General features: G+C 48.7%; 1 protein-coding gene across 2 annotated transcripts in view; it reads right to left on the bottom strand.

The window, feature by feature from the left end:
* Nucleotides 1-25,718, bottom strand: part of EXOC3 (exocyst complex component 3) — a 291,571-nt gene that overhangs the window by 23,173 nt on the left and 242,680 nt on the right. For both annotated transcript variants that reach the window (XM_086965203.1, XM_086965204.1), the window contains exon 11: nt 23,890-24,051. In XM_086965203.1, the coding sequence (XP_086821329.1) occupies nt 23,890-24,051 (162 nt within the window). The remainder of the gene's footprint in view (nt 1-23,889; nt 24,052-25,718) is intronic.

The following is a 25,718-nucleotide window of genomic DNA, read 5'->3' on the forward strand; positions in this document are numbered from 1 at the left end:
GGCGTATGTGACGCCATATATGGACTATGTGGGGGCGGGAGTGGCTGTGGATGGAGGGATGCTGCGGCCACAAGGCGGTGGGGGGGGGATGATAGCAAGCAGACTTCGTTGGGCGTTACCCCAGCGGCCGGGGAGGGGGGGGAGTGTCATGCTGGGGCGGAGGATGACTGGTCTCTCACCGCTCCGTGTCGAGGCGGTCACGTGATACCAGCCTAGGGGCAAGCCCGATGGTATGCAGTCAGGGTAGTGTCCCAGTCTTGGGCAATCGGGTACATACGAAGGCCCGCCGTCTCTTCCCTGTGTAAAGACACGCTCTCTCCGCGCAAGCCCAGTTGCCAAATGAGCGACGCCAGTCTGCAGGTCGCGGGGGGCATCATTCTTCCAGCGTTTCGTGATGAGTCGCTTAGCCGTAATGAGCCCCAGGTCCCAGAAACGTGCCTGTAGTTTGGTCTGCTTGGTTCTTTTGCAGAGTCCCAGCAGGCATACTTCCCACGTCTTGGGGAGGGTATCGCCCGTGGCCGCCGTTAACGTGTCAGTGACCGTCGACCAGTACATGGTGAGGTGAGTGCAACTCCAGAGTGCGTGTAGTAGGTCCGAGTTCAGGAGTCCGCACCTGGGGCATGCTGACGAGGTGAGGCCAAAGTAGCGGTTCAGTTTGTCTGGGGACAAATATGCACGGTATATTATGTAATATTGGATGATCTTAAATCTTGCGTTGCAAGGAATGTTCCTTGCACCTGCCAGTATTGCGGCCCACTGTTTGTCCGTCCATTCACTACCCCGGTCGGCCGTCCACTTCTCTCTCAGTCGTTGGGAGGAGAATTGAGTATGATAGTTCAGCGCCTGTGCCAGCCAGTGCACTAAATGGGAACCATCGCCCATCACATGTAGGTACTGTATGAGCATATGCGTGGTCGGCTCGTGAGTCAGGTCTCCCCATGCCTCTGTCAGCACACGGAGAAGCCTTGCATGCATCAGAAACTGTCCTGCCGGCAGACCGGTGTCGGCGGTCAGAGTCTCGAAGGACAGTAGCTCCCCATCACTATACAGGTCACCCAGACCGTCCAAGTCTGCCGCAGTCCAACTGCGTAACTCGGATGAAGACAGCACGCCATTTCCCAAGGGGGTCCCCAGCAGTGGCAGGTTCGGGGCATATGGCACCGTGCTCTTGCTGAGTCTGAGGCTCCGCATAAAGCACTGCCTTGCGATAGCCACATGGATCTGGTTGGGGGGCCGGCCCCGCGTCAGGGGGTGGAAGAGCGTCAGTACCTGAGTTGGGGACAGGGTAGTGTCTTCCGTGGCCGTGTCCATCAGGTTCTTGCCACTCAGCCAATAGGCAACCCATTGCAGCTGGGCCGCTAGGTAATATAGTTCCTGATTGGGAACCGCCAAGCCTCCAGATTCCGTGGCCGCGTAGAGGGTCCTTAATGCCACCGGGGGCGTCCTTTATTCCAGATAAGGCGCCTGGTGAGGGCTTCCAACCCCTTGAATATGCGTGTCGGCACATACACCGGTAGGTTAGCATAAAAGTAGAGGAGCCGGAGGAGCATTATCATCTTCGTCAGCGCCACTCGGGCCAGCACATTCAATGGGAGGGAGTTCCAGAACGTGACCTGGGCTGACAGCGAGGAGATGGCTCTCACAAGGTTGCCCTCTAGGAGATCAATGGGGTCCCGATATATGAGGATCCCCAAGTACCTGAATACCGTTGGGTGCCATCGAAGCGTCTCTCCCATCATTCGCACATCACATTGTGGCATAGCGTCACTGAACGAATAGACCCCTGATTTAGACCAGTTGACGCAGAGCCCTGACATGTCCCTGAACACCCGAAAGATGTCCGTCAGTGTCGTGGGTATATGGGTGAGGTCCCTGATATATAACAGTAAGTCGTCGGCATACAGAGACACCGAGTGGGTGCCATCCGCCAGTGGGATACCCCAGGCGGCGCCGGAGGTCCGGAGCAGTTCCGCCAATGGCTCCATCACGAGTGCGAATATCAGGGGAGAGAGGGGACATCCCTGCCTGGTGCCTCTCCGAATCCTTATTCTGTCAGAGAATAATCGCCCAGTCCGGACTCGCACCTCGGGCGCCTGGTAGAGGAGCCCCACCATCTGAACATAGGCATCGCCCAGTTCATACTTTCCGAGAACTCGGAGGAGAAAGGGCCACTCCACCGAGTCAAACGCCTTTTCAAGATCAAGTACTATGCACCCTGAGCGTGGCCAGGTGGAGGTCGCATATCGTTGGACTCTGAAGAAGCGGCGTATGTTGTAAGACGTGCTGCGAATGGGCACAAAGCCGTTTTGGTCAGAGTGCACCAGCGTGGGAACTAGGGGTGCAAGCCTCCGAGCTAATGTCGCCGCCAAGATCTTGTAATCTGTGTTGAGGAGCGCCAATGGTCTTTACGATCCCAGCTCGCACGCTTCTCTGCCTGGTTTCAGCAGGGAGATCACATTGGCCTCGTTCAGGGACGCCAGAAGTTCAGCATCTTCAGATGCCGCCTTGTACACCCTTAACAGTTCGGGTATTATTAACAAGGAATAGGCCTTGTAAAATTCGGCCTGGAGCCCGTCCGGGCCCGGCGCCTTGCCATTAGAGAGGGAAAAGATAACCTCTCGCAGTTCCTCACTGGTAAGCTCCGCCCCCAGCTCCGCCTGTTGGGCATGAGTGGCCGCCGGTAGTTGCAGTGTCGCCAGGTAATCTGTGATCTCCACCTCGGTGGCTCTCAGTCGTGAGCTGTATAAGGACCTATAATGCGTCGTGAACGCCTCATGTATCTGCTTCTGGGTGAAGACTTCAGTGCCCTGAGTCGTACGGATCAACAGTACCGACGCGGATTGAGTGTCTTGTCGTATAAGCCACGATAGGAGTCTGCCTGGCTTGTCACCGGTGTTATGGGTGCGTGCAGAGTGTGCTGCGAAATTAAGGTTCTTCAGCCTCTCCATCAAAAGAGCGTGATCTGCCCTGGCCGGGACCAGTTGGGAGTCATAGCCCTCCGCCGCTTCCCACTCCTTGTCTAGTAATGTCACTTCCGCTTTCAGCAGATCCCGCTCCACCTGCCCCCGCAGGCCTGCCTGCACGCCGAGACAGCTCCCTCGGGTCACTGTCTTAAAGGCGTCCCACTCAATTTTCGGGGACGAGGCCGAGTCGCCATTGTCCTCGAAGTATTGCATTATCCTCCTAGACATCTCCTCTCGGAATGGAGTATCGAGTAAGAGATCCGGCTGCAGGCGCCATGTGGGCACAGGCGGGCGTGGGCGCCTCCACCCATAAACTAGAGTGTGTGGGTTGTGGTCTGAGTGCGTCCGCCCCAGGTAGTCGGTGTCTGTTACGTAAGGAATCAGGTCACGGGACATCATATACCTATCTAATCTGACGTGTAATGAGTGGGCCCCAGAGAAGTAGGAATATACCCGGGCGTTGGGGTTCCTGACTCGCCAAGCATCCTGCAGGTTCCACTGTGTCGCCCAATCAAGAAGGGCCCTGGAGGATGTTTGGGCTGGGGCGATCGTCGCCGGAGGAGACGAGCGATCGAGGGAGACATCTAGCACACTGTTATAATCGCCACCTAACAATAGGGGCAAGTCAGGCCAAGGTGCAATCACCGCTGACAGTCTCGTTAGGAACCTCCCCTGCTCGACATTGGGCGCGTAGATGGAGGCTATAACTATCTGTTGCCCGTCCAGTCTGCCCTGTATGAAGACGTAACGCCCCTCTGTGTCAATGTTGCTGTGTGTCAATGCAAATGGAACCCCCGGTCGCACCCAGATTAGGGTCCCTCGTGCAAACGCTGAGAAGGTCGTGGCAAATATTTGCCCCCTCCATCTACGGCGAAGTGTGGCTACCTCCGCGGCTACCAGGTGGGTCTCCTGCAACAGTGCGATCTGTATCTGATGTCTTTTAAGATAGGAGTACACCTGATATCTACGTGAGGGTGTGTGCATACCCCTGACATTCCAGGTACAAAATTTAACCGTAGTCATCACAGTTTCCACCTCGCCCAATTACCCGCACACCCCCCCCCCCCCCCCCCAACTCCCAGCCCGCCCCGGCCACATAAGTACAGCAGCAGATATCGATTACCAGTATTCCAGCCCGCCATCCCGCACAGACCCAGGGATGTAAACTGTAACATGTCAGTGCCGACACTAGTCTCAAAAAGAACATTAACAGAACCATAATGCCAAAAGGGCAACAACAAAACGTGTCGTCGCCCAAACGCTCCAATGAGCTCAATCAATCCGTGAGTTCAATGGGGGGATGACAAAGTACGTAACTCAAGCAATATAGGATAGTTCACTAGGCCAAGAGAGCTGTGGTGTCTCCCCTCCACGGGCTGTGGGCCAAAGGGCATCAGAAGTCAATGTCAGTGCCCACATTCCGGGCCAGAGTGTCTACTGTCACAGAACCGGGATGCTCTGCTCCGGGGGCCTCCTCCTCCTCCCCCCGGGGGACACTCACCTCTAGGGGTCCGGCCACCCCTTCAACACAATGTCTCTGGCGTATCTCAAATAGAGTAGTTCCGACCCCCCTCCCGGCAGTGGCAGCAGCTCAGGGTTCACTTGGGTAGGAGGGCGGCGGAGGCAGGGCACAGGCCCCGGGGACAGTGCCGATTGTGTTATCTGAGGTCTTCAGAAGTGCCGGTGGGGGTCTCCAAGCGGGTCTCCCAATGTAGTGTACAGCCTCGTACATGGCGTCAACCGCTGCAGTCCGTCCAAGACCAGGGTGAGGAAGCTCGCTATGCTATCAGGTCCGCCGTTTGGGGTGTGACATCCGGTAGGCCCTCTGTAACTTGTTCATCCGGCAGTCCGTACAAGTATTCGTCGTCCTCGCTCTCGGTGATCTGGGGCTGGCGTTGGAGATCAGGATAGGCGACTGTGATCCACTGAGCTCGGCCGCTATCCGGAGGGCTTCTTGCTGTTCACTTTGTATTTGTTCTGGCGTGGGGCCTATTTCCGTGTCCGCGGTGGACGACCTGGTCGGCGAGGGGCGCCGGTGCCTTCGTCTGCGGGTGCCACGGTTTCTACGCTGCTCTGGTGGTGCGGTCCCATGGCCCGTATCGATTCCAGAATCCAGCCAGGTCGCAGCCGCCTCAGGAGTGTCAAAGAAATGTGTCTTGTCTTGTGCCACCACCCGGAGGCCTGCCGGGAACAGTAACGAGTACTTGAGAGCCAGACGCCTGAGTCGCTGCTTCACCGCCATGAACGAGTGGCGTTGTCGTTGGACTTGTACCGTGTAGTCGGGGAAGAACATCACCTTTGCATTGTCCACTTTTATGTCCGATAGTTTCCGGGTTTCGCGTAGGATGGCGTCTCGGTCACGGTAGTTCAGCACTCGCATAAGCATTGGTCTGGGATTGGAGCCCTTCGGGGGTGGGCGGGACGGCACCCGGTGTGCCCTCTCCACTACAAAGTGCGGCGACAGTGTGCCCTCCGGTAACAGTTCTCGGAGCCAGTCCTCCATATGTACCGCCGTCTCCCTCCGCTCCCATCGTTCCGGCAGGCCTACTATGCGCACATTGTTCCTCCGGGCCCGCCCCTCCGCATCCTCCGCTCTGTCCTCAAGGAACTCCACCCGGTTGAGGAGGTCGCGTAAGTGCTTATCTGTCTGTACCAGCTTGGGCGAGGCCTCCGCCATAGTTTGTTCCAGGACCGTGGTGCGTTCGGAGAGTTTCTTGTGGTCCGCCCGGAGGTGTGTCAAGTCCACCGCCACCTTATCGATCTTGGTCTCCAGCGATGTACGGGTCAACTGCATGGATTCTTCCAAGCGCTCCATGGCCGCCAGCATGGTGTCTAGTTTGGAGGCGGTCTGGTCAGCCTCGGAGTTCTTCACCATCTTTCCCTTGTTTAGTGTCCCACCGGTTCTGGTCTTCGCTCTAGTCCCCCCTGACATGGGACTGGTCAACGCTGCAAGGCAGCCGGGTTGGCAGGCCTCCGCAATCAACACCGCAGGGCCCTGTGCGCGACGGCCACAAGGTCAGGCACTCTGTGCTGCTCACTCCGGGCGGCGTGTAGCTGGTGAGGGGATCGCTATACCGCCAGGGCACCCGGGATCCCGCACAGTGACACCACCCAGGGAGGGCGGGAAGGTTGCATCGCAGTCGGTGTAGGAGCTCCTGCGCGCCACTGGATGCCACTTCAAATGTCGCAACGGCGATTCGTCTCCTGGTAGGGCCGCGTGCAGGCCGGCCGGGCCGGACCACGTGGTCTCTCTGGCCGCCCCTGTCCCCCTGGGCCCGGGAGGATCAGTCTGTCCGGGCGACACTGGACAATTGCTATTGTGGTGTAGGGCGTTGTGTCCCTCGGCGTGAGGCGAATCACGGGGTGCCTTGCGCTGGATTGCTCGGGATCCGCTCCCGCGCGGTTGGAGTCCAGCACCGCCGATGTGGGGTCGTCTACCAGCGGGGCTGCACAGGTGTGGCTGTGGTTGTTGCGGAGTGCAGGCTGGGTCCTCGGATGTGGGCCAGGCCCGACGTCGGCTAGTGATCACTGCAGGGTAGAAAGGGGACAGGGATCCAGTGCACACGATCTCGCCGTCACTGCTGGCAGTTGCAGGGGCCCACGGGCAACAGGGGCAGTGGAGGCCCCAATCGGTGTAATGCGATCCCTCTCCGAGGACCGCGTGGCTCAGCGGGGTGTTCCTGGTGCTGCCAGACAGGCGGGCCGGTGCTCCAGGCCTTAGTGGCCGAGGGTGTCGCTTCCGCCACCAGACGTAGGGGCTCCTGGGCAGTGGGGTCGCTGGAGGCACCAGGCACAGCGGCGCAGTCCCGTCCCCCACGCCGTGCAGATCGGGGGTGGGTGCGCGCGGTGCGGCCTACCTCGTAGGGCCGGATCCCCGGACTCGGGTGATTGGGGCTGCCGGCCGGAAGTGGGCCCAGGCCGGGTAGCTGCTGAGGCCGCCGCCGGTCGGAGGGTCCGTGACTCAGATCCTTCCCAAAGTCGCACCGGTGATAAATCAGGCTCCGGGGTGCACTCGGTCCAAGTCTGGGACTGCCACTGCGGGAAATGACGGAGAAATGGCCCGTGGTAGGGGAGCTTCACTCGGAGCTCAGCCCGGGCACGTCCGTCTACATTGCGTGCTAAGCCATGCCCCCCTGTACATTACATTCATGTAAATAAACAATCTGAGCAAGCGGCAGGAAGTTGTGGGAATCATCTATGCAAATACTGTATTGTTTTGGTCCCCTTATGAAAATGCTTATAACATAAAAACACGAGAACAAATGAGAATGGATATGTATATTTTACTCGTGCTTTATTTTACCATGTCACTTGGCTGTGTTAGCATCTGAATAAAGAACATTTCTTTAGGATATTGAAAATATTTAACAAAGCTACACCGAATTCTGGATTTAAATGAAGATGAAAATCACCACCCAGAATCAGTTCCCTCAGAATAGTTAACAATGACTGGCAAAGCTCTCCAGATGGGGCTGGATCATCTCAAATTGGAGCATAAATTGTGGCTACTGTTCTTCTAACACTGTTAATTTAGCCACTGACCCAAGCCCACCTCACTGCATTGTCTGTTCAGAAGGTGCTAATGTGAAATGGGAGATGCCTCCTTATTTACATTGTGACTCCCCTGTGAGCTGCCTTAGCATTTGAAACACTTTCATACCCCGCCCACTGCTTAAACATTATAATTCAGTTCCCTCTTTTCATGAAGTGTGTTTCCTGAAGGAGTATGATATCTGGAAAATGTCCTTTCGGACAATCTTCAATTGCTTTTATTCAGGCCATCGGCAGCAAACAAAATCACTTAAGTGATCATAGTATGGTCTCTTCTCTTCCAAAATCAAGGCTACACCAGTGAGAGCTCACGAGCTGTAACAGAGTATGATCCTGACTAACTGGTTGAATCTCTGGGGCAATCTCTATCTAGGCAGATGGGTATATAAACTCTTTCTCAAGTTCAAGTTCAAAATGCTTTATTCGGTATATACGAATATAACCATATAGCAACAAATACAAAATAAAAGTTACGTGTACATCATTAGTTTACATCACACCCTAATTTCATGATATATACATCAATCATAAAAATAACATGTATTAACTATTCAATGAAGGACAACACTCATAATATACGATAGCTGAATTAATCAAATGTGCAAGATTGGCGATCACGATGTAGAATACTCAATATCCGACACATGTGCAAAGATGGCAAGGACAAAGTGCATATGGGTTAAAACAATGTATACCTTCATCTTAAAATGCATGTGCAAACTGGCAATGGTAAAATATATATAAGTTAAAACCATGTTTTGAATTCATACAATGATTGATTTCCGTGCAGAAATGCATTTTATAATGTATGTAGCCACATGGAAGCATATATCTGGGCTCCCTAGATTAAACATCAGCTGCATCGCTGTCTTAGTACTACGTATTTCGTATTTTAAAAAGGTGGGTTTCCGATAAAATTTCCTATAAGGAGTATAAAATTTGCAAAATAACATAAAATGACAACTACTCTGCTTGGAGATACCGTCACAGGGGCATAAACATGTGCCATGCTGCTTGATCAGTAGGAATGCTACTAGTTGGTGTGCAAGTCCTAGGCGTAACCAAGTTAATACAAAGCGATGAGAGCTTTTGGTGACAACAGTAAGGTATGATTGAAAGCCTTCGTTAACACTATACTCTTGATAAAAGTTGAACGTACTTTGTTTTACACATTCGGTCATTCTGGTACTTCTTTTATGTTTCAGGAAAGTGACTAAGCTCTTTCTTTGATAAACCTGCCCCCGTTATCGGTTCTTTAAAAATATCAAGTTCATGGGTAGCTAGGGCGACTGACTCCGGAAGCTGAGGATCACGGTTCGATCCCTGGCACCGGCGGCAGATTAGTCCAGCACCATGTGACTCTGGGCAATAGCTTGCTTAATCTTCCCGACGGCCCCCAGCGCCTAGAGACCCTAACGGGTGATTGTGCGCTTAACAAATGTGGATCATTATTATTATTATAGAGTGTTTTATACCAGAATTGAATATGGCATAACCAAGATATATTTAAGCGGTGATCGAGCTTTAAGCAGTCATTTATCACATCCTGAGTGAATTTTGTTTCTTCTTTTGACCAGATTGATCGCCATAGGGCCAGGGGGCGCAAGGCGATTAGGTCCTTGACATGGTTTAAGCCCACTTCCCTGTGTATTAGCTCATTTGAGGCCGCAGCCGGGGCACAAAGTAGTCGTTTCAAGAGGGCATTCTCCTCATACTGGATTTGGTTACCATTCAGAGTATGGTAGCCCCATATCCCTGCCCCATAAAGGGCTGATGATATGCACCTGGAGTTGTAAATAGACACCATCTCTTGTATTCTACGGCCCCCTAATTTAGTCGCGAATCTAAAAATGCAACTTTGGCCATTTTGAAACGAACACTCTCCTGTTCATTAGCCCACCTTCCGTCTCCTGAAAATGTAATACCCAGGTAACAGAATTTTTTTACATTTTCCAATTTCTCCCCATCTAAATAAAAAGTCCTGTTTTTTCTTGACTTCCTTCCACATGACATTATAAATGTTTTTCCTTTTTTAATTATCAGTTTTCTATTTTCTGTGAAGGTCTGAAACTTATTAGACATTGCAGGCCGTTTTGGGTCCGTGAGAGAAGGACCGCGTTATCCGTGTATAAAATAATTGGAATGGGGTTACCATTTATAGTGGGGGCATCAGCTTGGATTGTTCTTAGAATTTGATCAATCTGATTTATAAATAAAGAAAATAAAAGTGGGGCAAGAACACATCCTTGACGAATGCCTCTGTTAATTCTAAATAAAGGAGTGCATTCGCCAGCAGTACCAAATCTGACTTTGCTAGACAAATTATCATAGAGTCTGGCCAAGAAATAAATAATTTCAGTAGGGGCACCCATTTCTAATAAAACTGGCCATAAATGTGAATGTTCTACCAAATCAAAAGCCGAGCTTAAGTCAGCAAAGCATAGGAATAAATTACCTTCTTTGGCTTTTGCGTATTTGCTGAGGATCAATTCCAGGTTCACACACTGCTCCATCGTACCCATCCCCCTTCTGAACCCGTACTGCACTGGGGATAAGATGTTATTTTCCTCAATCCAGGCTTCTAGTCTCTCTAAAAGGACTCAACTAAGAATTTTAATTGACGAGTCCAGAAGCGAGATGGGGCGGTAGTTACGTGGCTCTGACCTGGGGCCTTTCTTGTAAAGAGGTACAATAATGGACTGGCCCCATGTTGGTGGAAGCCTGTCTTCTATGGCAGCATTAAAATATCATGTCAGGATAGGTGCCCATAAGTTCATTTCATGTTTATAAAAATCCATGGGCACCCCATCGGGGCCCGGGGCTTTACCACCCTTGCTCTTTCTAATTGCCTCAGTGACCTCGGTTAGGGTCACAGTTAACTGCTTTTTTTGCCATTTTGAGCCGGGCACTATATCTATAATCAGCCCATCTGAATTAAAAATCCCAGTAAAATGGGTTATCCAGGCGCGACAGCTAACATGAGGTGATTTCAGGGATGTTCTCGTTCTTTAGTAGCGGGCTATTAATGGTTTCCCAGAATAATTTTTGTTTTTTTGTTGCCGCTGCCATGTCCAGATTATACCAAGCCTCGTTTTGTAATTCTTTTTTCCTATTGGCCAACGAGTTCTTATAATTATGGCGCTCCTCTCTAATTTTTACTATATCTCTGGTCTTGGTATCTAGAGCTAATTTGAGTTTACTTAATGCCAGGGCACAGTTCTTATCAAACCAAACCACTTGAGTTTTCCTCAGCTTTCGACTCCTGACTGTAAGTGAGTCGTCAATCACTTTAGTTATTTTTAAAAAGTTAATGAGTAAATGGACAGGGGACACTTTGGGACCTAAACAGTAACCTATTTCCACGCTACATTTTGAGAGAACTTCCATCATAAATTGGGCAGGGTTAATTCTAACCCACTTTATTCTCATACTGTTTGGTCTTTCGCTGGGATCCCTTGGACGGGTCTCCCACAAGCGTGGGTTTTTCGCCCCAAACCATGTAGTACCATCGATAGACTGTTGTGATCGCTCACAGTCTGCTCGACTACCCATGAGTTGGAATAGACTGATCCATTGGACACCAAGATATGGTCAATATTGGAGTGGGCATCCCTCCCTCTGAATGACGGACACTCTAGGTTATCTCTGTTCTTTGTGCAGTCTAGCAACTCTAAATCTAATTTAACAACTAAATTATTCAAAGCGCTTCCGTAGTTGGTATGGGGGAAATGATTATTAACAGTACTACCTCCACTATAGTACTTGCCTTGATGATCACAGATACCCTTCTGTGCATGACTGCACGCTTGAATGTTAAAATCTCCCACCCAAGTTATTACGGGGGGATCGCCTGGTTGCTCTAGTACTCCCTCTATTGCCCGCTCTATATCTTGTACAATCATACCCCGGTTAGCTCCAATGATGTTATTGTAAAAGTTTACTATTACTAAGTCCCTACCTTTACCATGTACCAGGCGCAGACTCTGCGCATACGGGGCCACCTCTACACAGCTGCCAAGACTGAACTCGGTTAGGGTAGTTGATACCAAAGTCAAGAGTCCGCCTTTTGCCCTTCCTGCTACAGGGATTGCTGCATCCACATTATATGATGTGTACCTCTCAACTTGAATTTGAGTTCTATGCCACGTCTCCTGGAGACAAATTATATCCTACCCTTGTGTAATAAAGGTGTTCCAGAAAGGGGTAGTTATTTTGCAGGCAATACATGGTATATTCCAGGTAATGATGTTGAGGCCTTCGTCGGTATTATCATATGCAGTGTCATAAGGTGCAACTGTTTCTAGTCTCTCAGCCGGGATAGAATCTATAACAGAAGTTACATTGGTCTGAACTATTTTGGCAATTGAGTGCAAATCAACACTGGCTAACCTTTCTGCAGTGTACCCGGCTACCATCTTTTTGCCAGACACTAAATCAGTTTCAGCCATTCCCCTAGTAGCGGTTACATCAAGTGATTGAGATGGTGTGGTTTGTTCCCTCAGTCAGTCATTCTCGTCCAGTGAGTCAAATACCTGGAATCTATTAGGAGTCGGGATTATGAAGTTGTCCCAAGGATTATGAATCGGAGCAAAGTCGTAAGTTGTATTCTATTGATTGAAATGGGTGGCTCTGTGGTGGTCGATTGGCCATGCTTTGAGATGTTTCCCTGACTGGCCCCTGTAAAAAATAGTCTAAAGGGTGTTGTGTTATATTCCCAATTGGAGGGCACAGGTGCATTTAGGATCGAATCTCTGGCCCAATCAGATGTCCTGAAGTTTATAACTATACAGTCACCATTTATTTCCTTTTTGCTGGGTCCCAACCAACCTACTCTCTGGGTTGAAATTATCTGATTTGCACCACGCATCGGAAACCCAGTTTCTAGTGAGCCAATGTAGTGTTTTATTCTTTAGTGTTTGATGGTTTTCAAATTGCGTTGGCTTTAGCTTTGGTACATTGGCTAGACTAGCTACATACGCACTGCTTTCAGGTGGTAAATTTATCGTTGCAGGGATTATATTATTGATGTTCCTGGCAGGTGCTACCCTGTCCATATTATTGGGTTCTAAGCTGCCTTTCTCCCTTTGTTCCACAGTAGATTTCTGCACTGTTGTTATGGTAGGGATGTTGGTAGTTACAGTTACTTTTTCCGGGGCAGTGACTGCAATTGTTGGTGCAAGAGGACTAACTACTCTCTTGTCGCCACCAGCCAAGTTGTTATTAGGCTTCCCCTTTAGGGCATTTTTTGTAGGTTGCTTATACTGTGTGCTGATGTGTTCAAACAGATCCAGATTAGCTATTCCCAGCTTTTCTAAATTCTCTACCTTGTCCGTTAAGACCCTCAATCTTTCAACTATAGGGGTAATAAGTGACTTTACTAAATGCTCGAGCTGTGTTATAAGACCCTCCATATTTGCGGGTAATGGGTCTTGTTGAACGGTACCATGATTTTCATTTAATTGTGGGTGGCTGCTCTGGAACGTTTTATTTTTATCCACCCCTTGTTTCGAGGAAGTTTGGGTTGATCTCTTCTGTTTACTTCTATGTCTCCCCCCGGGTCTATTTACAATTACCAGTTTCCTACTAGGTACAGGTCTACCTTTGGGTCCACTCGGTCCATTACCGCTTGTGCTCTGTGATGGGCTCATATCAGCTGTCTTATCTGCTGTATCATTGTTAGCACAATCATCTAACTCCTCTCTGACATTAGACACATCAATCACTTCAATCACGGGAGGGGAGCCTCATTTGGCTGCAAGTTGGGGGCTAGTGACAGCCTGCTCTCCCAGTTGGTAGTGACTGTTGTAGTATATCAGCACAGTTCTGATCATTCCCCGGTAAGTCCGCATATGAATGCAATAAAATGGAGTCCTGTGACATAGTTGTTATTGCGGAGGTGTTTGCAGGTATATTAGGTCCTTGCGTAGGCTGAGCTACCAAACACATGCTTGGCGGTAGTGAAAGACGCCTCTCGGTGTTTTCTATGGCACTGACAACAACCCCTATTGTTTTTTGTAGCATTTTATCGATCGCTGTCAGGCTTGGAAGTGGGGTTGTTGTCTGTGCTAATTTCCTTGACGTGGAGCGAGTTGACATTGGTGTCTTTTTGACCATGATACCACTTGGCGCCTAGTCAGGTACTATGTAAAGCAGCAATCTATTCACATATAAATCAGCAGAGCAGAATTACCTTGGGCGGAGACTTGATGGTGTAGCCAAGAGACGTGGCCCAGACCAGACTCTTCAGGCCTCTGCGGGCCTAAGAGGGCCCACCCTTTGCCCGGGCTTTGCCCGGCGTCCCGCGACGCGGGTATCACGCGCTTTTGTAGCGCCTCCGGGGGCGGGGGCTGGCGGTGGCGGCTCCTGCTGCAATGGCCCAAGGGAGTTGTAGTCCTCCACTCGGCGGCCGCAGATGTCAGGAGCGGCGGCGGGAGAACTACAGCGCGGTTGGAGTTGGCCCGGTGCAGGTCGTGTCCGCAACAAGTGAGGTGAGTGAGAGCAATATCCCAAACAACAAAAGGTTGCCATTTAGACAGATTTGAAACTCGTAGCCCCACTTGCCCATCTCCTTGACTCTAAATACCTCCCCTATGGCATATAATTCCATAAAGTGCACAGTGCCCCTTAAAAACATCTCTAAGACATGCTCTCAAATTTAACTTTAACAGAGGGGCTTCACCAATCCTACAAATATAAAGTGCCATACAAAAAAACAGGCATACTTGTAGAAAAAAAAATCACGCCTATTCACCCACTTATACATACTGTACCCTTAAAGGTATTCTATGCATATACCTCTTTCAAGCTTACAAATCTGAAAAGTGCACTGTGCTTTCTAAAATGAGACTGGTAGACTCCATCGAGATCACCAGGAAGGAACACCCCCTCTCGTAAAAGCATAAAGTGTCTTGTCAAAGTGCAATGCAAAAAGAAAAAAACACATTTCTGTTAATAAATAGTCTTTTCCATTTATCAAAGTAAGAACTCGTCTTTTTTCTAACTACAGTGAGCTAACCACCCCATCCCTGTTAAACCCCACCTGCCCTTCGGAAGCCCTTTCCAAAGTTGCCCTCACTCCTGCTAAGGGAAGAGCAGCCCACAAGGCTCCCGTAAGTACCCCTTCACTTTCTAGTACCCTGTATTTGCGCCAAAGTAGCACCCGTCCGTCCGCAGAAAGCGGAGAGATGTACCCCGCAACTCTGCATCTAACAACATCATGTTATAGCGTGTGGTTTATAGTTTTTGGCCTTAAGATTTGTTGCCTTCATGAGAGGCCCCAGTCGGGGTAAGAACAGAACTTAGCATTTTGCATGGTTCGTCAATGTCTGTAAATATGTGAAATTACCCTTTATAGAGAATTCTTAATTCTGATTGCTGAAATATCGAAATTTGAGCACCCCCAATCTGAACTGGCTCACTAACTCCACATACTTTTCTTAGTTGGGCTGCTGTTATTGAGATGTCCAAGAACACGCAGATTTAAATCTTCTCTGTAACAGTAAATTCTTTATGTTTAATAGCTGCAGTTAAGATCTGCTCCTTTATCCTATAGTCATTGAAATTCACGAATATGGTGCGTTGGTATTTCATAATAGGGGGTACGTTGTGATGAAACTCTATACACTCTCATAATTGTCAGATCCTGATCGAAGCCGGGTAAAATGTTTGTTCTCAGCAATTTTCCCACCAGATGTACTGGATCAGAGTGGCCACAAGGTGTCTCCTCCCCCCTGTAGGAAACCCAGGAAGAGTAGAATATAGCACCAACTATGATTTAACGAGATCCTCTAGTTTGGTTGACAGCCCGTCTGATTTCTTTCTTGGCTGTCGTTAAATGAGCTTCCCACACTCATGTCTCATTCTCTAGTGCAAAGATTCTCTGCTCTGCATCCTGGAATATACCAGGGATCGTGTCAGGGCTGCTTCACTTTTCGTTAATCAACGACCTTAGGTAGAGATTTCTTCCCACTGAATCAATTTAGTTCTCTTATTGACTGAGAATGATCTCCAGCAAATCTGTCATAGATTGGGATTTACCTGATTTGCCAAGACTGCCAATCTCTACCGGAGTCATCACCTGATCTGATGAATATACTTGATTCGCTCCCCCCTTTCAATCTACTGACACTTGATGTGCACTTACATCCTTCAAATTGGAACTCAGACACGTTGAAACCATGTAATAGTCCTGATCCCCTATTTTCTTCCTGGCGAGGTTGGTCACTTTCTTGTATGGAGTCAACTATGCGATTCCCCTCCAACTGACTGCAGCCATATTTACATCAATTTCATTCCGAGAGTCCTGGCTTATATCATCCTGCTTCTTGACCTCCTTGGACGAAATATCTGGCGTTGAAGCACTTTGGGTGAGTCAATCTGAATCCATATTCTGCGCACCTCTTTCTCCTGCCGAGCCGCCAAAAGGCAAAGCCACTAATTTATCAGCTCTTGACCTCCCCATTGCCTCTTCTATGGGGAAGGGTCTGGACTTATTAAATTGGAGCCGCTTTCCATGCTTTCATGGTCCCGGGAAATATTGGCTCCAATTAAAGTGAATTTCGCAAGACCAGGTTTGACTGGGGGAGGTTTTGCGTTTTTGCAGCCATCTGAATTCCTCGCCTTTTCCCCTTCTGCAAAACTATGGCCATGTTCTTCCTGTCGCGTAGCTATCTGGCAGCTGCAGCTTCTCCTTTTAGCACCCCCGCCTCAGCCACTGCTTTAATTAGTGCTTCTCATGCAAGGTAATCCAAATGCCCCCTCTCAAATTACACTTGTATAACTCTGCCAGTTCTCATCTAGCATTCACAAAGCAGAAAAGAGTTGCTGCCCTTTTGTGTTGTGAAATCTGTGTCACGCTTGTGGACAGAGGCTAAAAGCGGAGTCTGAGAGCAGAATGAGGGAAGGGGTATCAGCAGGAGAGCAGAGGAACAGGCATTTGGTACTAACGCTTCCCATCCAGGTGTATCTTGACCCACTGATGCCTCTTAGTGAGTAGCGGATGTAAAGTGGTCACTGTCCACCCCTCAGAGGATTATTAAGGTCTCTTCAAGCTGTTCATTTATTTCCATAACGCAGCTCTGCTACAAGCCGACAAATGAGGTAGGGAGGACCTAGAAGTTATCAGCTTGAACTGTTTTTTTTCTTCCAGAAGACAGGCATTACTGGCTGTACCTCTCTTCCATAGTTAACTTCTGTACCGTGATTTATGCATTGCACTATTGGGGTTGGAAGAATTTGGAGCCTTATAGCCACTCCGAATGTCAAAGCTCAGTCAGAGCTTTCCGACCTCGCAAGAACTCTGCAACTCCCTCGCCTCCTACTTCCACAACAAGATCGCGGACATACACAACAGCTTCAACACCCAACCGACGAACGCCACGTCCGACTCAACCGAACCACCGCCCCCCACCACCACCCTCCGCGCCTGGACTCCTATCAGCACCGAAGACACCGTCCGCATGATGAACTCCATCCACTCCGGATCTCCGACCGACCCCTGCCCTCACCACGTCTTCAACAAGGCCGACGCTGTCATCGCACCCCACCTGCGGGACATCATCAACACCTCATTCGACACCGCCACCTTCCCTGAGAGCTGGAAGCACGCCAAACTCAGCGCTCTACTCAAGAAACCAACAGCGGACCCCACCGAACTCAAGAATTACCGCCCCATCTCGCTCCTCCCGTTCCCAGCCAAAGTCATCGAGAAGACCGTCAACAAGCAACTGGCCGCCTTCCTCGAGACGAACGAATCCCTCGACCCCTCACAGTCTGGCTTCCGAGCCAACCACAGCACCGAGACCGCCCTCATCGCTGCCACCGATGACATCTGAACCCTGATGGATAACGGAGAAACAGCGGCCCTCATCCTCCTAGACCTCTCCGCGGCCTTCGACACCGTCTGCCACCGCACCCTAGTGCAGCGCCTCTACAACGTCGGAATCCAGGAGAAGGCACTGGAATGGATCATCTCCTTCCTCGACGGAAGAACCCAGAGAGTCCGACTACCACCGTACAAATCAAAGGCCACCGAAGTCATCTGCGGCGTACCCCAAGGATCCTCGCTGAGCCCTACCTTCTTCAACGTCTACATGAGCCCCCTCGCGGCCATCGCACGCCAACACAACCTGAACATCATCTCCTACGCCGACGATACCCAGCTGATCCTCTCCCTTACCAACGACCCCGCCACCGCCAGAGCCAACCTTCAAGAAGGAATGAAAGAAGTAGCCGAGTGGATGTCGACCAGCCGCCTGAAGCTGAACTCGGACAAGACGGAAGTCCTCATCCTGGGATCCTCGCCCTCCGCCTGGGACGACTCCTGGTGGCCCCCCGCCCTGGGAACTGCACCCAAACCGACAGACCACGCACGCAACCTGGGCTTCATCCTGGACTCCTCCCTCTCCATGACCAAGCAAGTCAACGCAGTCTCCTCGTCGTGCTTCAACATCCTGCGCATGCTACGGAAGATCTTCCGGTGAATCCCCACCGAGACCAGGAAGACTGTCACCCAGGCCCTCGTCACCAGCCGACTGGACTACGGCAACGCCCTCTACGCCGGAACCACCACCAAGCTCCAGAAGAGACTCCAACGGATCCAGAACGCCTCAGCCAGACTCATCCTCGACATCCCACGACACAGCCACATCTCCGGACACCTAAGAGACCTGCACTGGCTCCCGGTCAACAAGAGAATCACCTTCCGTCTCCTCACCCACGCACACAAAGCCCTACACGATCAAGGCCCGAGCTACCTCAACAACCGCATCAACTTCTACGCTCCCAAACGACACCTCCGATCAGCCAGTCACGCCCTCGCCGCCGTCCCCCGCATCCGAAGAACGACAACAGGAGGAAGGTCCTTCTCCTACCTGGCCGCCAAGACCTGGAACTCCCTCCCTCCCGACCTGCGCCTGACCCAAGACCACCTCGCCTTCAGGAAGAAGCTCAAGACCTGGCTGTTCGGGCAGTAGCAGCACCCCCCCCCCCCCCCCCCCCCCAGCGCCTTGAGACCCTCCGGGTAAGTAGAGCGCTCTATAAATGTCTATGATTGATTGATTGATTGATTGATTGACCTCAGCTGCACGCGATTTCTGAACCAATTGCAGAGTGAGATGTTAGGGAGGGGCTACCTAGCGGCCAGGCTTACGGGCCACCTGCCACTGTCTCCAGAATTAGACTATTCATCAGATACTCGTAAACAGAACATACCCCGAATGGCCAGAGACATGTTTGAAAATATGAAGACACTTAATTTAATAGATCTATGGCGGGGAAAAAAATCACTGTTAGGCACAAACACTCCTGTATTCAGGAAAGGTATAAATCGGCAGCACAGCTAGATTACTTTCTCTCCTCATCTGATTAGAGGTTTAGCAGCTATAGACAGAAGCAACAGGAATTAAGCTAGATAGGCCCACAGGGAGACTGACTTTCAGGAAAGTGAAGTGGGAGGATGCAGTCAGATGTAGTGAGATAGAGAGTGAGATTGAAAATTACTTTAAATTAAATACAAACACTTCCAGTGTGGTCAAAGTGTGGGAAGCGTTTTAAGCACTCCCAAATATGTCTCCCAAAAGGTTAGATCGAGATCTTGCAATGGAACCTGAAATGAAAGGAACAACTGTTTAAACACTATGACATACCTGCCATTGATGGGGTAACCCGCTTAATGGATATTTATATCGGCCACCTTCCCATATTAGATTACAAAACTGCTTCCAGACGGGAAAGTAATGGCTATGCAAGCACCGTGTTTTTTTTTTAAATCTGAACTTCTGAGAGGATTGGACTGAAGTTGAACCCACCAGTAGGCACTCTAAAATGATGAGGCAATGGTCATTTATCTGTGTAAGGAACATTTTTTAAAGGAATTAGATCCCAGAAGAATCATGGCAAGTCTGGATTTAGTTAAAGACCTGAAAGAGACTAGAACTTGTAGATCTCTAGTAGTTAGTGGGTAACTATCCTTAGAATAGGAGCACTGAAAGAAAAGTTCAGGAGAAGTTGCAGTCCAAGGAGGTTCTTTGGATCTCAGTGGAGACTTGGAATAAGATTAATTTGTTTAACTTTTCTTTACTAAGGGAGGGAATTTTCGCCGTATGTATTATTATACGAAGTCGCTGATGTATAAAACACCTACTTTCTTGAATAAAATAAATCCCCGCATTTTGGAAAGCTGTTTTAGGTGTTCATCAGAGGGCGGACGTAATTGGACAGATTATCTGGAGCTGTCCAAAAATAAAATAGTATTGAGTGGAGATACAGGAATACTATCTACATACATTGGAGATAGATTTTGTACTATATGTACAGACAGCAGTTTTTGGTTATCCATCTGAAGCTAATATAAAATCATTGCAAAAGAAACAATTATTTGTAATCACTTTGTAAGCTAGGTCGATAACTCTTCAAAACAGGCCATCGGAAGTGACACCTACCTTTCAACAATGGCAAGTAAAAAAATTAAAAATTAAGGGACTAGAATGTAGGTATGCACTATGGTCTGGTACACATAATACATTCCAGAGATTGTAGGGGGAACTGGAATACACTTGGTGGAAGGAGGAGTTTCTTTGTTTACATTAAGAGCTAAAGTGCAATATAGGTTTTCCATTATTTTATCTGTTTTCATTAATAATACTTTTGCTGAAAGTGGAATATATGTAGCGCACAACCTATGACATATTTTTCTGTTGTATGCTGGATCGAAGATCTGTATGAACTCTTCCACTAAATAGAAATTAAAAAAGGTACATCCATAGTACAAAAATTGAAGTATTCCCCTCCCTCATGGTGTGCACTCTTACAAGGAAGTGGAGGCATTTTTTGTTACAGTTAAACTAAATAGTTAAAGACGGAATTAAAGACAATATGGTGCCTTGTATAACAAATGCAAATTGAATAATTCATTATATATTTTGTGTGAGGACCAGCGGGACATCATCAACACCTCATTCGACACCGCCACCTTCCCTGAGAGCTGGAAGCACGCCAAACTCAGCGCTCTACTCAAGAAACCAACAGCGGACCCCACCGAACTCAAGAATTACCGCCCCATCTCGCTCCTCCCGTTCCCAGCCAAAGTCATCGAGAAGACCGTCAACAAGCAACTGGCCGCCTTCCTCGAGACGAACGAATCCCTCGACCCCTCACAGTCTGGCTTCCGAGCCAACCACAGCACCGAGACCGCCCTCATCGCTGCCACCGATGACATCTGAACCCTGATGGATAACGGAGAAACAGCGGTCCTCATCCTCCTAGACCTCTCCGCGGCCTTCGACACCGTCTGCCACCGCACCCTAGTGCAGCGCCTCTACAACGTCGGAATCCAGGAGAAGGCACTGGAATGGATCATCTCCTTCCTCGACGGAAGAACCCAGAGAGTCCGACTACCACCGTACAAATCAAAGGCCACCGAAGTCATCTGCGGCGTACCCCAAGGATCCTCGCTGAGCCCTACCTTCTTCAACGTCTACATGAGCCCCCTCGCGGCCATCGCACGCCAACACAACCTGAACATCATCTCCTACGCCGACGATACCCAGCTGATCCTCTCCCTTACCAACGACCCCGCCACCGCCAGAGCCAACCTTCAAGAAGGAATGAAAGAAGTAGCCGAGTGGATGTCGACCAGCCGCCTGAAGCTGAACTCGGACAAGACGGAAGTCCTCATCCTGGGATCCTCGCCCTCCGCCTGGGACGACTCCTGGTGGCCCCCCGCCCTGGGAACTGCACCCAAACCGACAGACCACGCACGCAACCTGGGCTTCATCCTGGACTCCTCCCTCTCCATGACCAAGCAAGTCAACGCAGTCTCCTCGTCGTGCTTCAACATCCTGCGCATGCTACGGAAGATCTTCCGGTGAATCCCCACCGAGACCAGGAAGACTGTCACCCAGGCCCTCGTCACCAGCCGACTGGACTACGGCAACGCCCTCTACGCCGGAACCACCACCAAGCTCCAGAAGAGACTCCAACGGATCCAGAACGCCTCAGCCAGACTCATCCTCGACATCCCACGACACAGCCACATCTCCGGACACCTAAGAGACCTGCACTGGCTCCCGGTCAACAAGAGAATCACCTTCCGTCTCCTCACCCACGCACACAAAGCCCTACACGATCAAGGCCCGAGCTACCTCAACAACCGCATCAACTTCTACGCTCCCAAACGACACCTCCGATCAGCCAGTCACGCCCTCGCCGCCGTCCCCCGCATCCGAAGAACGACAACAGGAGGAAGGTCCTTCTCCTACCTGGCCGCCAAGACCTGGAACTCCCTCCCTCCCGACCTGCGCCTGACCCAAGACCACCTCGCCTTCAGGAAGAAGCTCAAGACCTGGCTGTTCGGGCAGTAGCAGCACCCCCCCCCCCCCCCCCCCCCCAGCGCCTTGAGACCCTCCGGGTAAGTAGAGCGCTCTATAAATGTCTATGATTGATTGATTGATTGATTGATTGACCTCAGCTGCACGCGATTTCTGAACCAATTGCAGAGTGAGATGTTAGGGAGGGGCTACCTAGCGGCCAGGCTTACGGGCCACCTGCCACTGTCTCCAGAATTAGACTATTCATCAGATACTCGTAAACAGAACATACCCCGAATGGCCAGAGACATGTTTGAAAATATGAAGACACTTAATTTAATAGATCTATGGCGGGGAAAAAAATCACTGTTAGGCACAAACACTCCTGTATTCAGGAAAGGTATAAATCGGCAGCACAGCTAGATTACTTTCTCTCCTCATCTGATTAGAGGTTTAGCAGCTATAGACAGAAGCAACAGGAATTAAGCTAGATAGGCCCACAGGGAGACTGACTTTCAGGAAAGTGAAGTGGGAGGATGCAGTCAGATGTAGTGAGATAGAGAGTGAGATTGAAAATTACTTTAAATTAAATACAAACACTTCCAGTGTGGTCAAAGTGTGGGAAGCGTTTTAAGCACTCCCAAATATGTCTCCCAAAAGGTTAGATCGAGATCTTGCAATGGAACCTGAAATGAAAGGAACAACTGTTTAAACACTATGACATACCTGCCATTGATGGGGTAACCCGCTTAATGGATATTTATATCGGCCACCTTCCCATATTAGATTACAAAACTGCTTCCAGACGGGAAAGTAATGGCTATGCAAGCACCGTGTTTTTTTTTTAAATCTGAACTTCTGAGAGGATTGGACTGAAGTTGAACCCACCAGTAGGCACTCTAAAATGATGAGGCAATGGTCATTTATCTGTGTAAGGAACATTTTTTAAAGGAATTAGATCCCAGAAGAATCATGGCAAGTCTGGATTTAGTTAAAGACCTGAAAGAGACTAGAACTTGTAGATCTCTAGTAGTTAGTGGGTAACTATCCTTAGAATAGGAGCACTGAAAGAAAAGTTCAGGAGAAGTTGCAGTCCAAGGAGGTTCTTTGGATCTCAGTGGAGACTTGGAATAAGATTAATTTGTTTAACTTTTCTTTACTAAGGGAGGGAATTTTCGCCGTATGTATTATTATACGAAGTCGCTGATGTATAAAACACCTACTTTCTTGAATAAAATAAATCCCCGCATTTTGGAAAGCTGTTTTAGGTGTTCATCAGAGGGCGGACGTAATTGGACAGATTATCTGGAGCTGTCCAAAAATAAAATAGTATTGAGTGGAGATACAGGAATACTATCTACATACATTGGAGATAGATTTTGTACTATATGTACAGACAGCAGTTTTTGGTTATCCATCTGAAGCTAATATAAAATCATTGCAAAAGAAACAATTATTTGTAATCACTTTGTAAGCTAGGTCGATAACTCTTCAAAACAGGCCATCGGAAGTGACACCTACCTTTCAACAATGGCAAGTAAAAAAATTAAAAATTAAGGGACTAGAATGTAGGTATGCACTATGGTCTGGTACACATAATACATTCCAGAGATTGTAGGGGGAACTGGAATACACTTGGTGGAAGGAGGAGTTTCTTTGTTTACATTAAGAGCTAAAGTGCAATATAGGTTTTCCATTATTTTATCTGTTTTCATTAATAATACTTTTGCTGAAAGTGGAATATATGTAGCGCACAACCTATGACATATTTTTCTGTTGTATGCTGGATCGAAGATCTGTATGAACTCTTCCACTAAATAGAAATTAAAAAAGGTACATCCATAGTACAAAAATTGAAGTATTCCCCTCCCTCATGGTGTGCACTCTTACAAGGAAGTGGAGGCATTTTTTGTTACAGTTAAACTAAATAGTTAAAGACGGAATTAAAGACAATATGGTGCCTTGTATAACAAATGCAAATTGAATAATTCATTATATATTTTGTGTGAGGACCAGCTGAAAAAAATGTTCATCTTTTTAAATTATATTCCACTTATTTGCATACTTACAGATGCTAGCTTTTTGAACAGGAACCGGAACTGGTCTGCTTCTTTGATCATCCTTTCCGCACCCTCTTTTCTTTCCTCGCCGCTCCTAAAAGAGATCCGCTTCTGCATGATGGCCCTGATGTATTCCACTACCACCCTCCGATGGGCCTCAATAGTTACATTCTGTGCAGAAAAGGAAATATATTTTATATCTATAATTCCTCAATTCAGCGACACATCTAATGTCAGGACATGGTATTAAAAAGCAGAAGCCAAAATGCATTACAGGTTTAGGACTCGAGCTCTGCAACTGCGCTACTATACAAGGAAAACTTAGTAAGAAAACTTTGAACCGGGAAAACAAAAAGGTTGGTCGAGAAAGGATGGGACTTACCAGTTTAAGAAATGTCTCCTTGAACAAGGAGCATATACCAACTTTGGATTACTTTAAACAGATGTGTAAGCAGGCCACCTGACAATACGTATTTTTCATGTAAACAAGGGAACCCAATAAATACCTTTGGACCATGGGTAATCCGCTATTAAAGAGAACAAGGGTCCTCAGGGAATTCGATAAACAAACAAATAAACTTATAGCCCACAATCAGTACTATAATCCAGTTTCCAGGCCCAGCCGGGCGAGGAATGTTAATTTAGAATCAAAAGGAATTTGATTGACCTAGAGGGGGTCACGTACAAACATTTAGATAGGGCAAAATCCTGTACCTATCCCAAGAGTTGGAAAAACCATAGGGTAAGGAAAGTAGGTGAGTCAAGAGAAGTGTTTTTTACAGGCAAAAAAAGTTTTGGAGCCAACTGTCGCTTGCGAATTAATAATCAATTACAGCAAGTTTTGACATACAGTGTCTACAGAATAATATACAAATGAATTTCCTGCAACACTGTTTTAAGCGTCAACGTTTCGATCCCCTGGCTCCTAATGAACCCTGATCATCATCAGGACTGTATTAATCACTGCCTGTTTTCATTACGAACGCCTGCCAAGTCTGTTGGGTGGTCTTGGTCAGGCGCTGTTAGGCGTTGGAGGTACTACGAGGTGCCCAGGAGTTAAGGGTGCCTTGTCTTAGACGGAATTGGACTTTGAAAAAACCGTAGATTCGCGGGTGAGTCTTCCTTAGTGTTTGGGCTCGGAATTAGGAGTACGTTGCTCCTTGGGTTATGGAGCCGCTTTAATAAAGCTGTCTCGGATGCTTACTCCACAGTGTGCTCGGTGATGGGTTGATGGTGGAGACACAGTGGTCTCTCTCCTCATCTCAGTCAGCGTGAATCCGCGGCTCCATAACCCAAGGAGCAACGTACTCCTAATTCCGAGCCCAACCACTAAGGAAGACTCACCCGCGAATCTACGGTTTTTTCAACGTCCAATTCCGTCTAAGACAAGGCACCCTTAACTCCTGGGCACCTCGTAGTACCTCCAACGCCTAACAGCGCCTGACCAAGACCACCCAACAGACTTGGGAGGCGTTCGTAATGAAAACAGGCAGTGATTAATACAGTCCTGATGATGATCCCGGTTCATTAGGAGCCAGGGGATCGAAACGTTGACGCTTAAAACAGTGTTGCAGGAAATTCATTTGTATATTATTCTGTAGACACTGTATGTCGAAACTTGCTGTAATTGATTATTAATTCGCAAGTGACAGTTGGCTCCAAAACTTTTTTTTGCCTGTAAAAACTCTTCTCTTGACTCACCTACTTTCCTTACCCTATGGTTTTTCCAACTCTTGGGATAGGTACAGGATTGTGCCCTATCTAAATGTTTGTATGTGACCCCCTCTAGGTCAATCAAATTCCTTTTGATTCTAAATTAAACATTCCTCGCCCGGCTG

This window comes from Lissotriton vulgaris, chromosome 4_1, assembly GCF_964263255.1.
Source record: "Lissotriton vulgaris chromosome 4_1, aLisVul1.2, whole genome shotgun sequence".
Taxonomy (NCBI): domain Eukaryota; kingdom Metazoa; phylum Chordata; class Amphibia; order Caudata; family Salamandridae; genus Lissotriton; species Lissotriton vulgaris.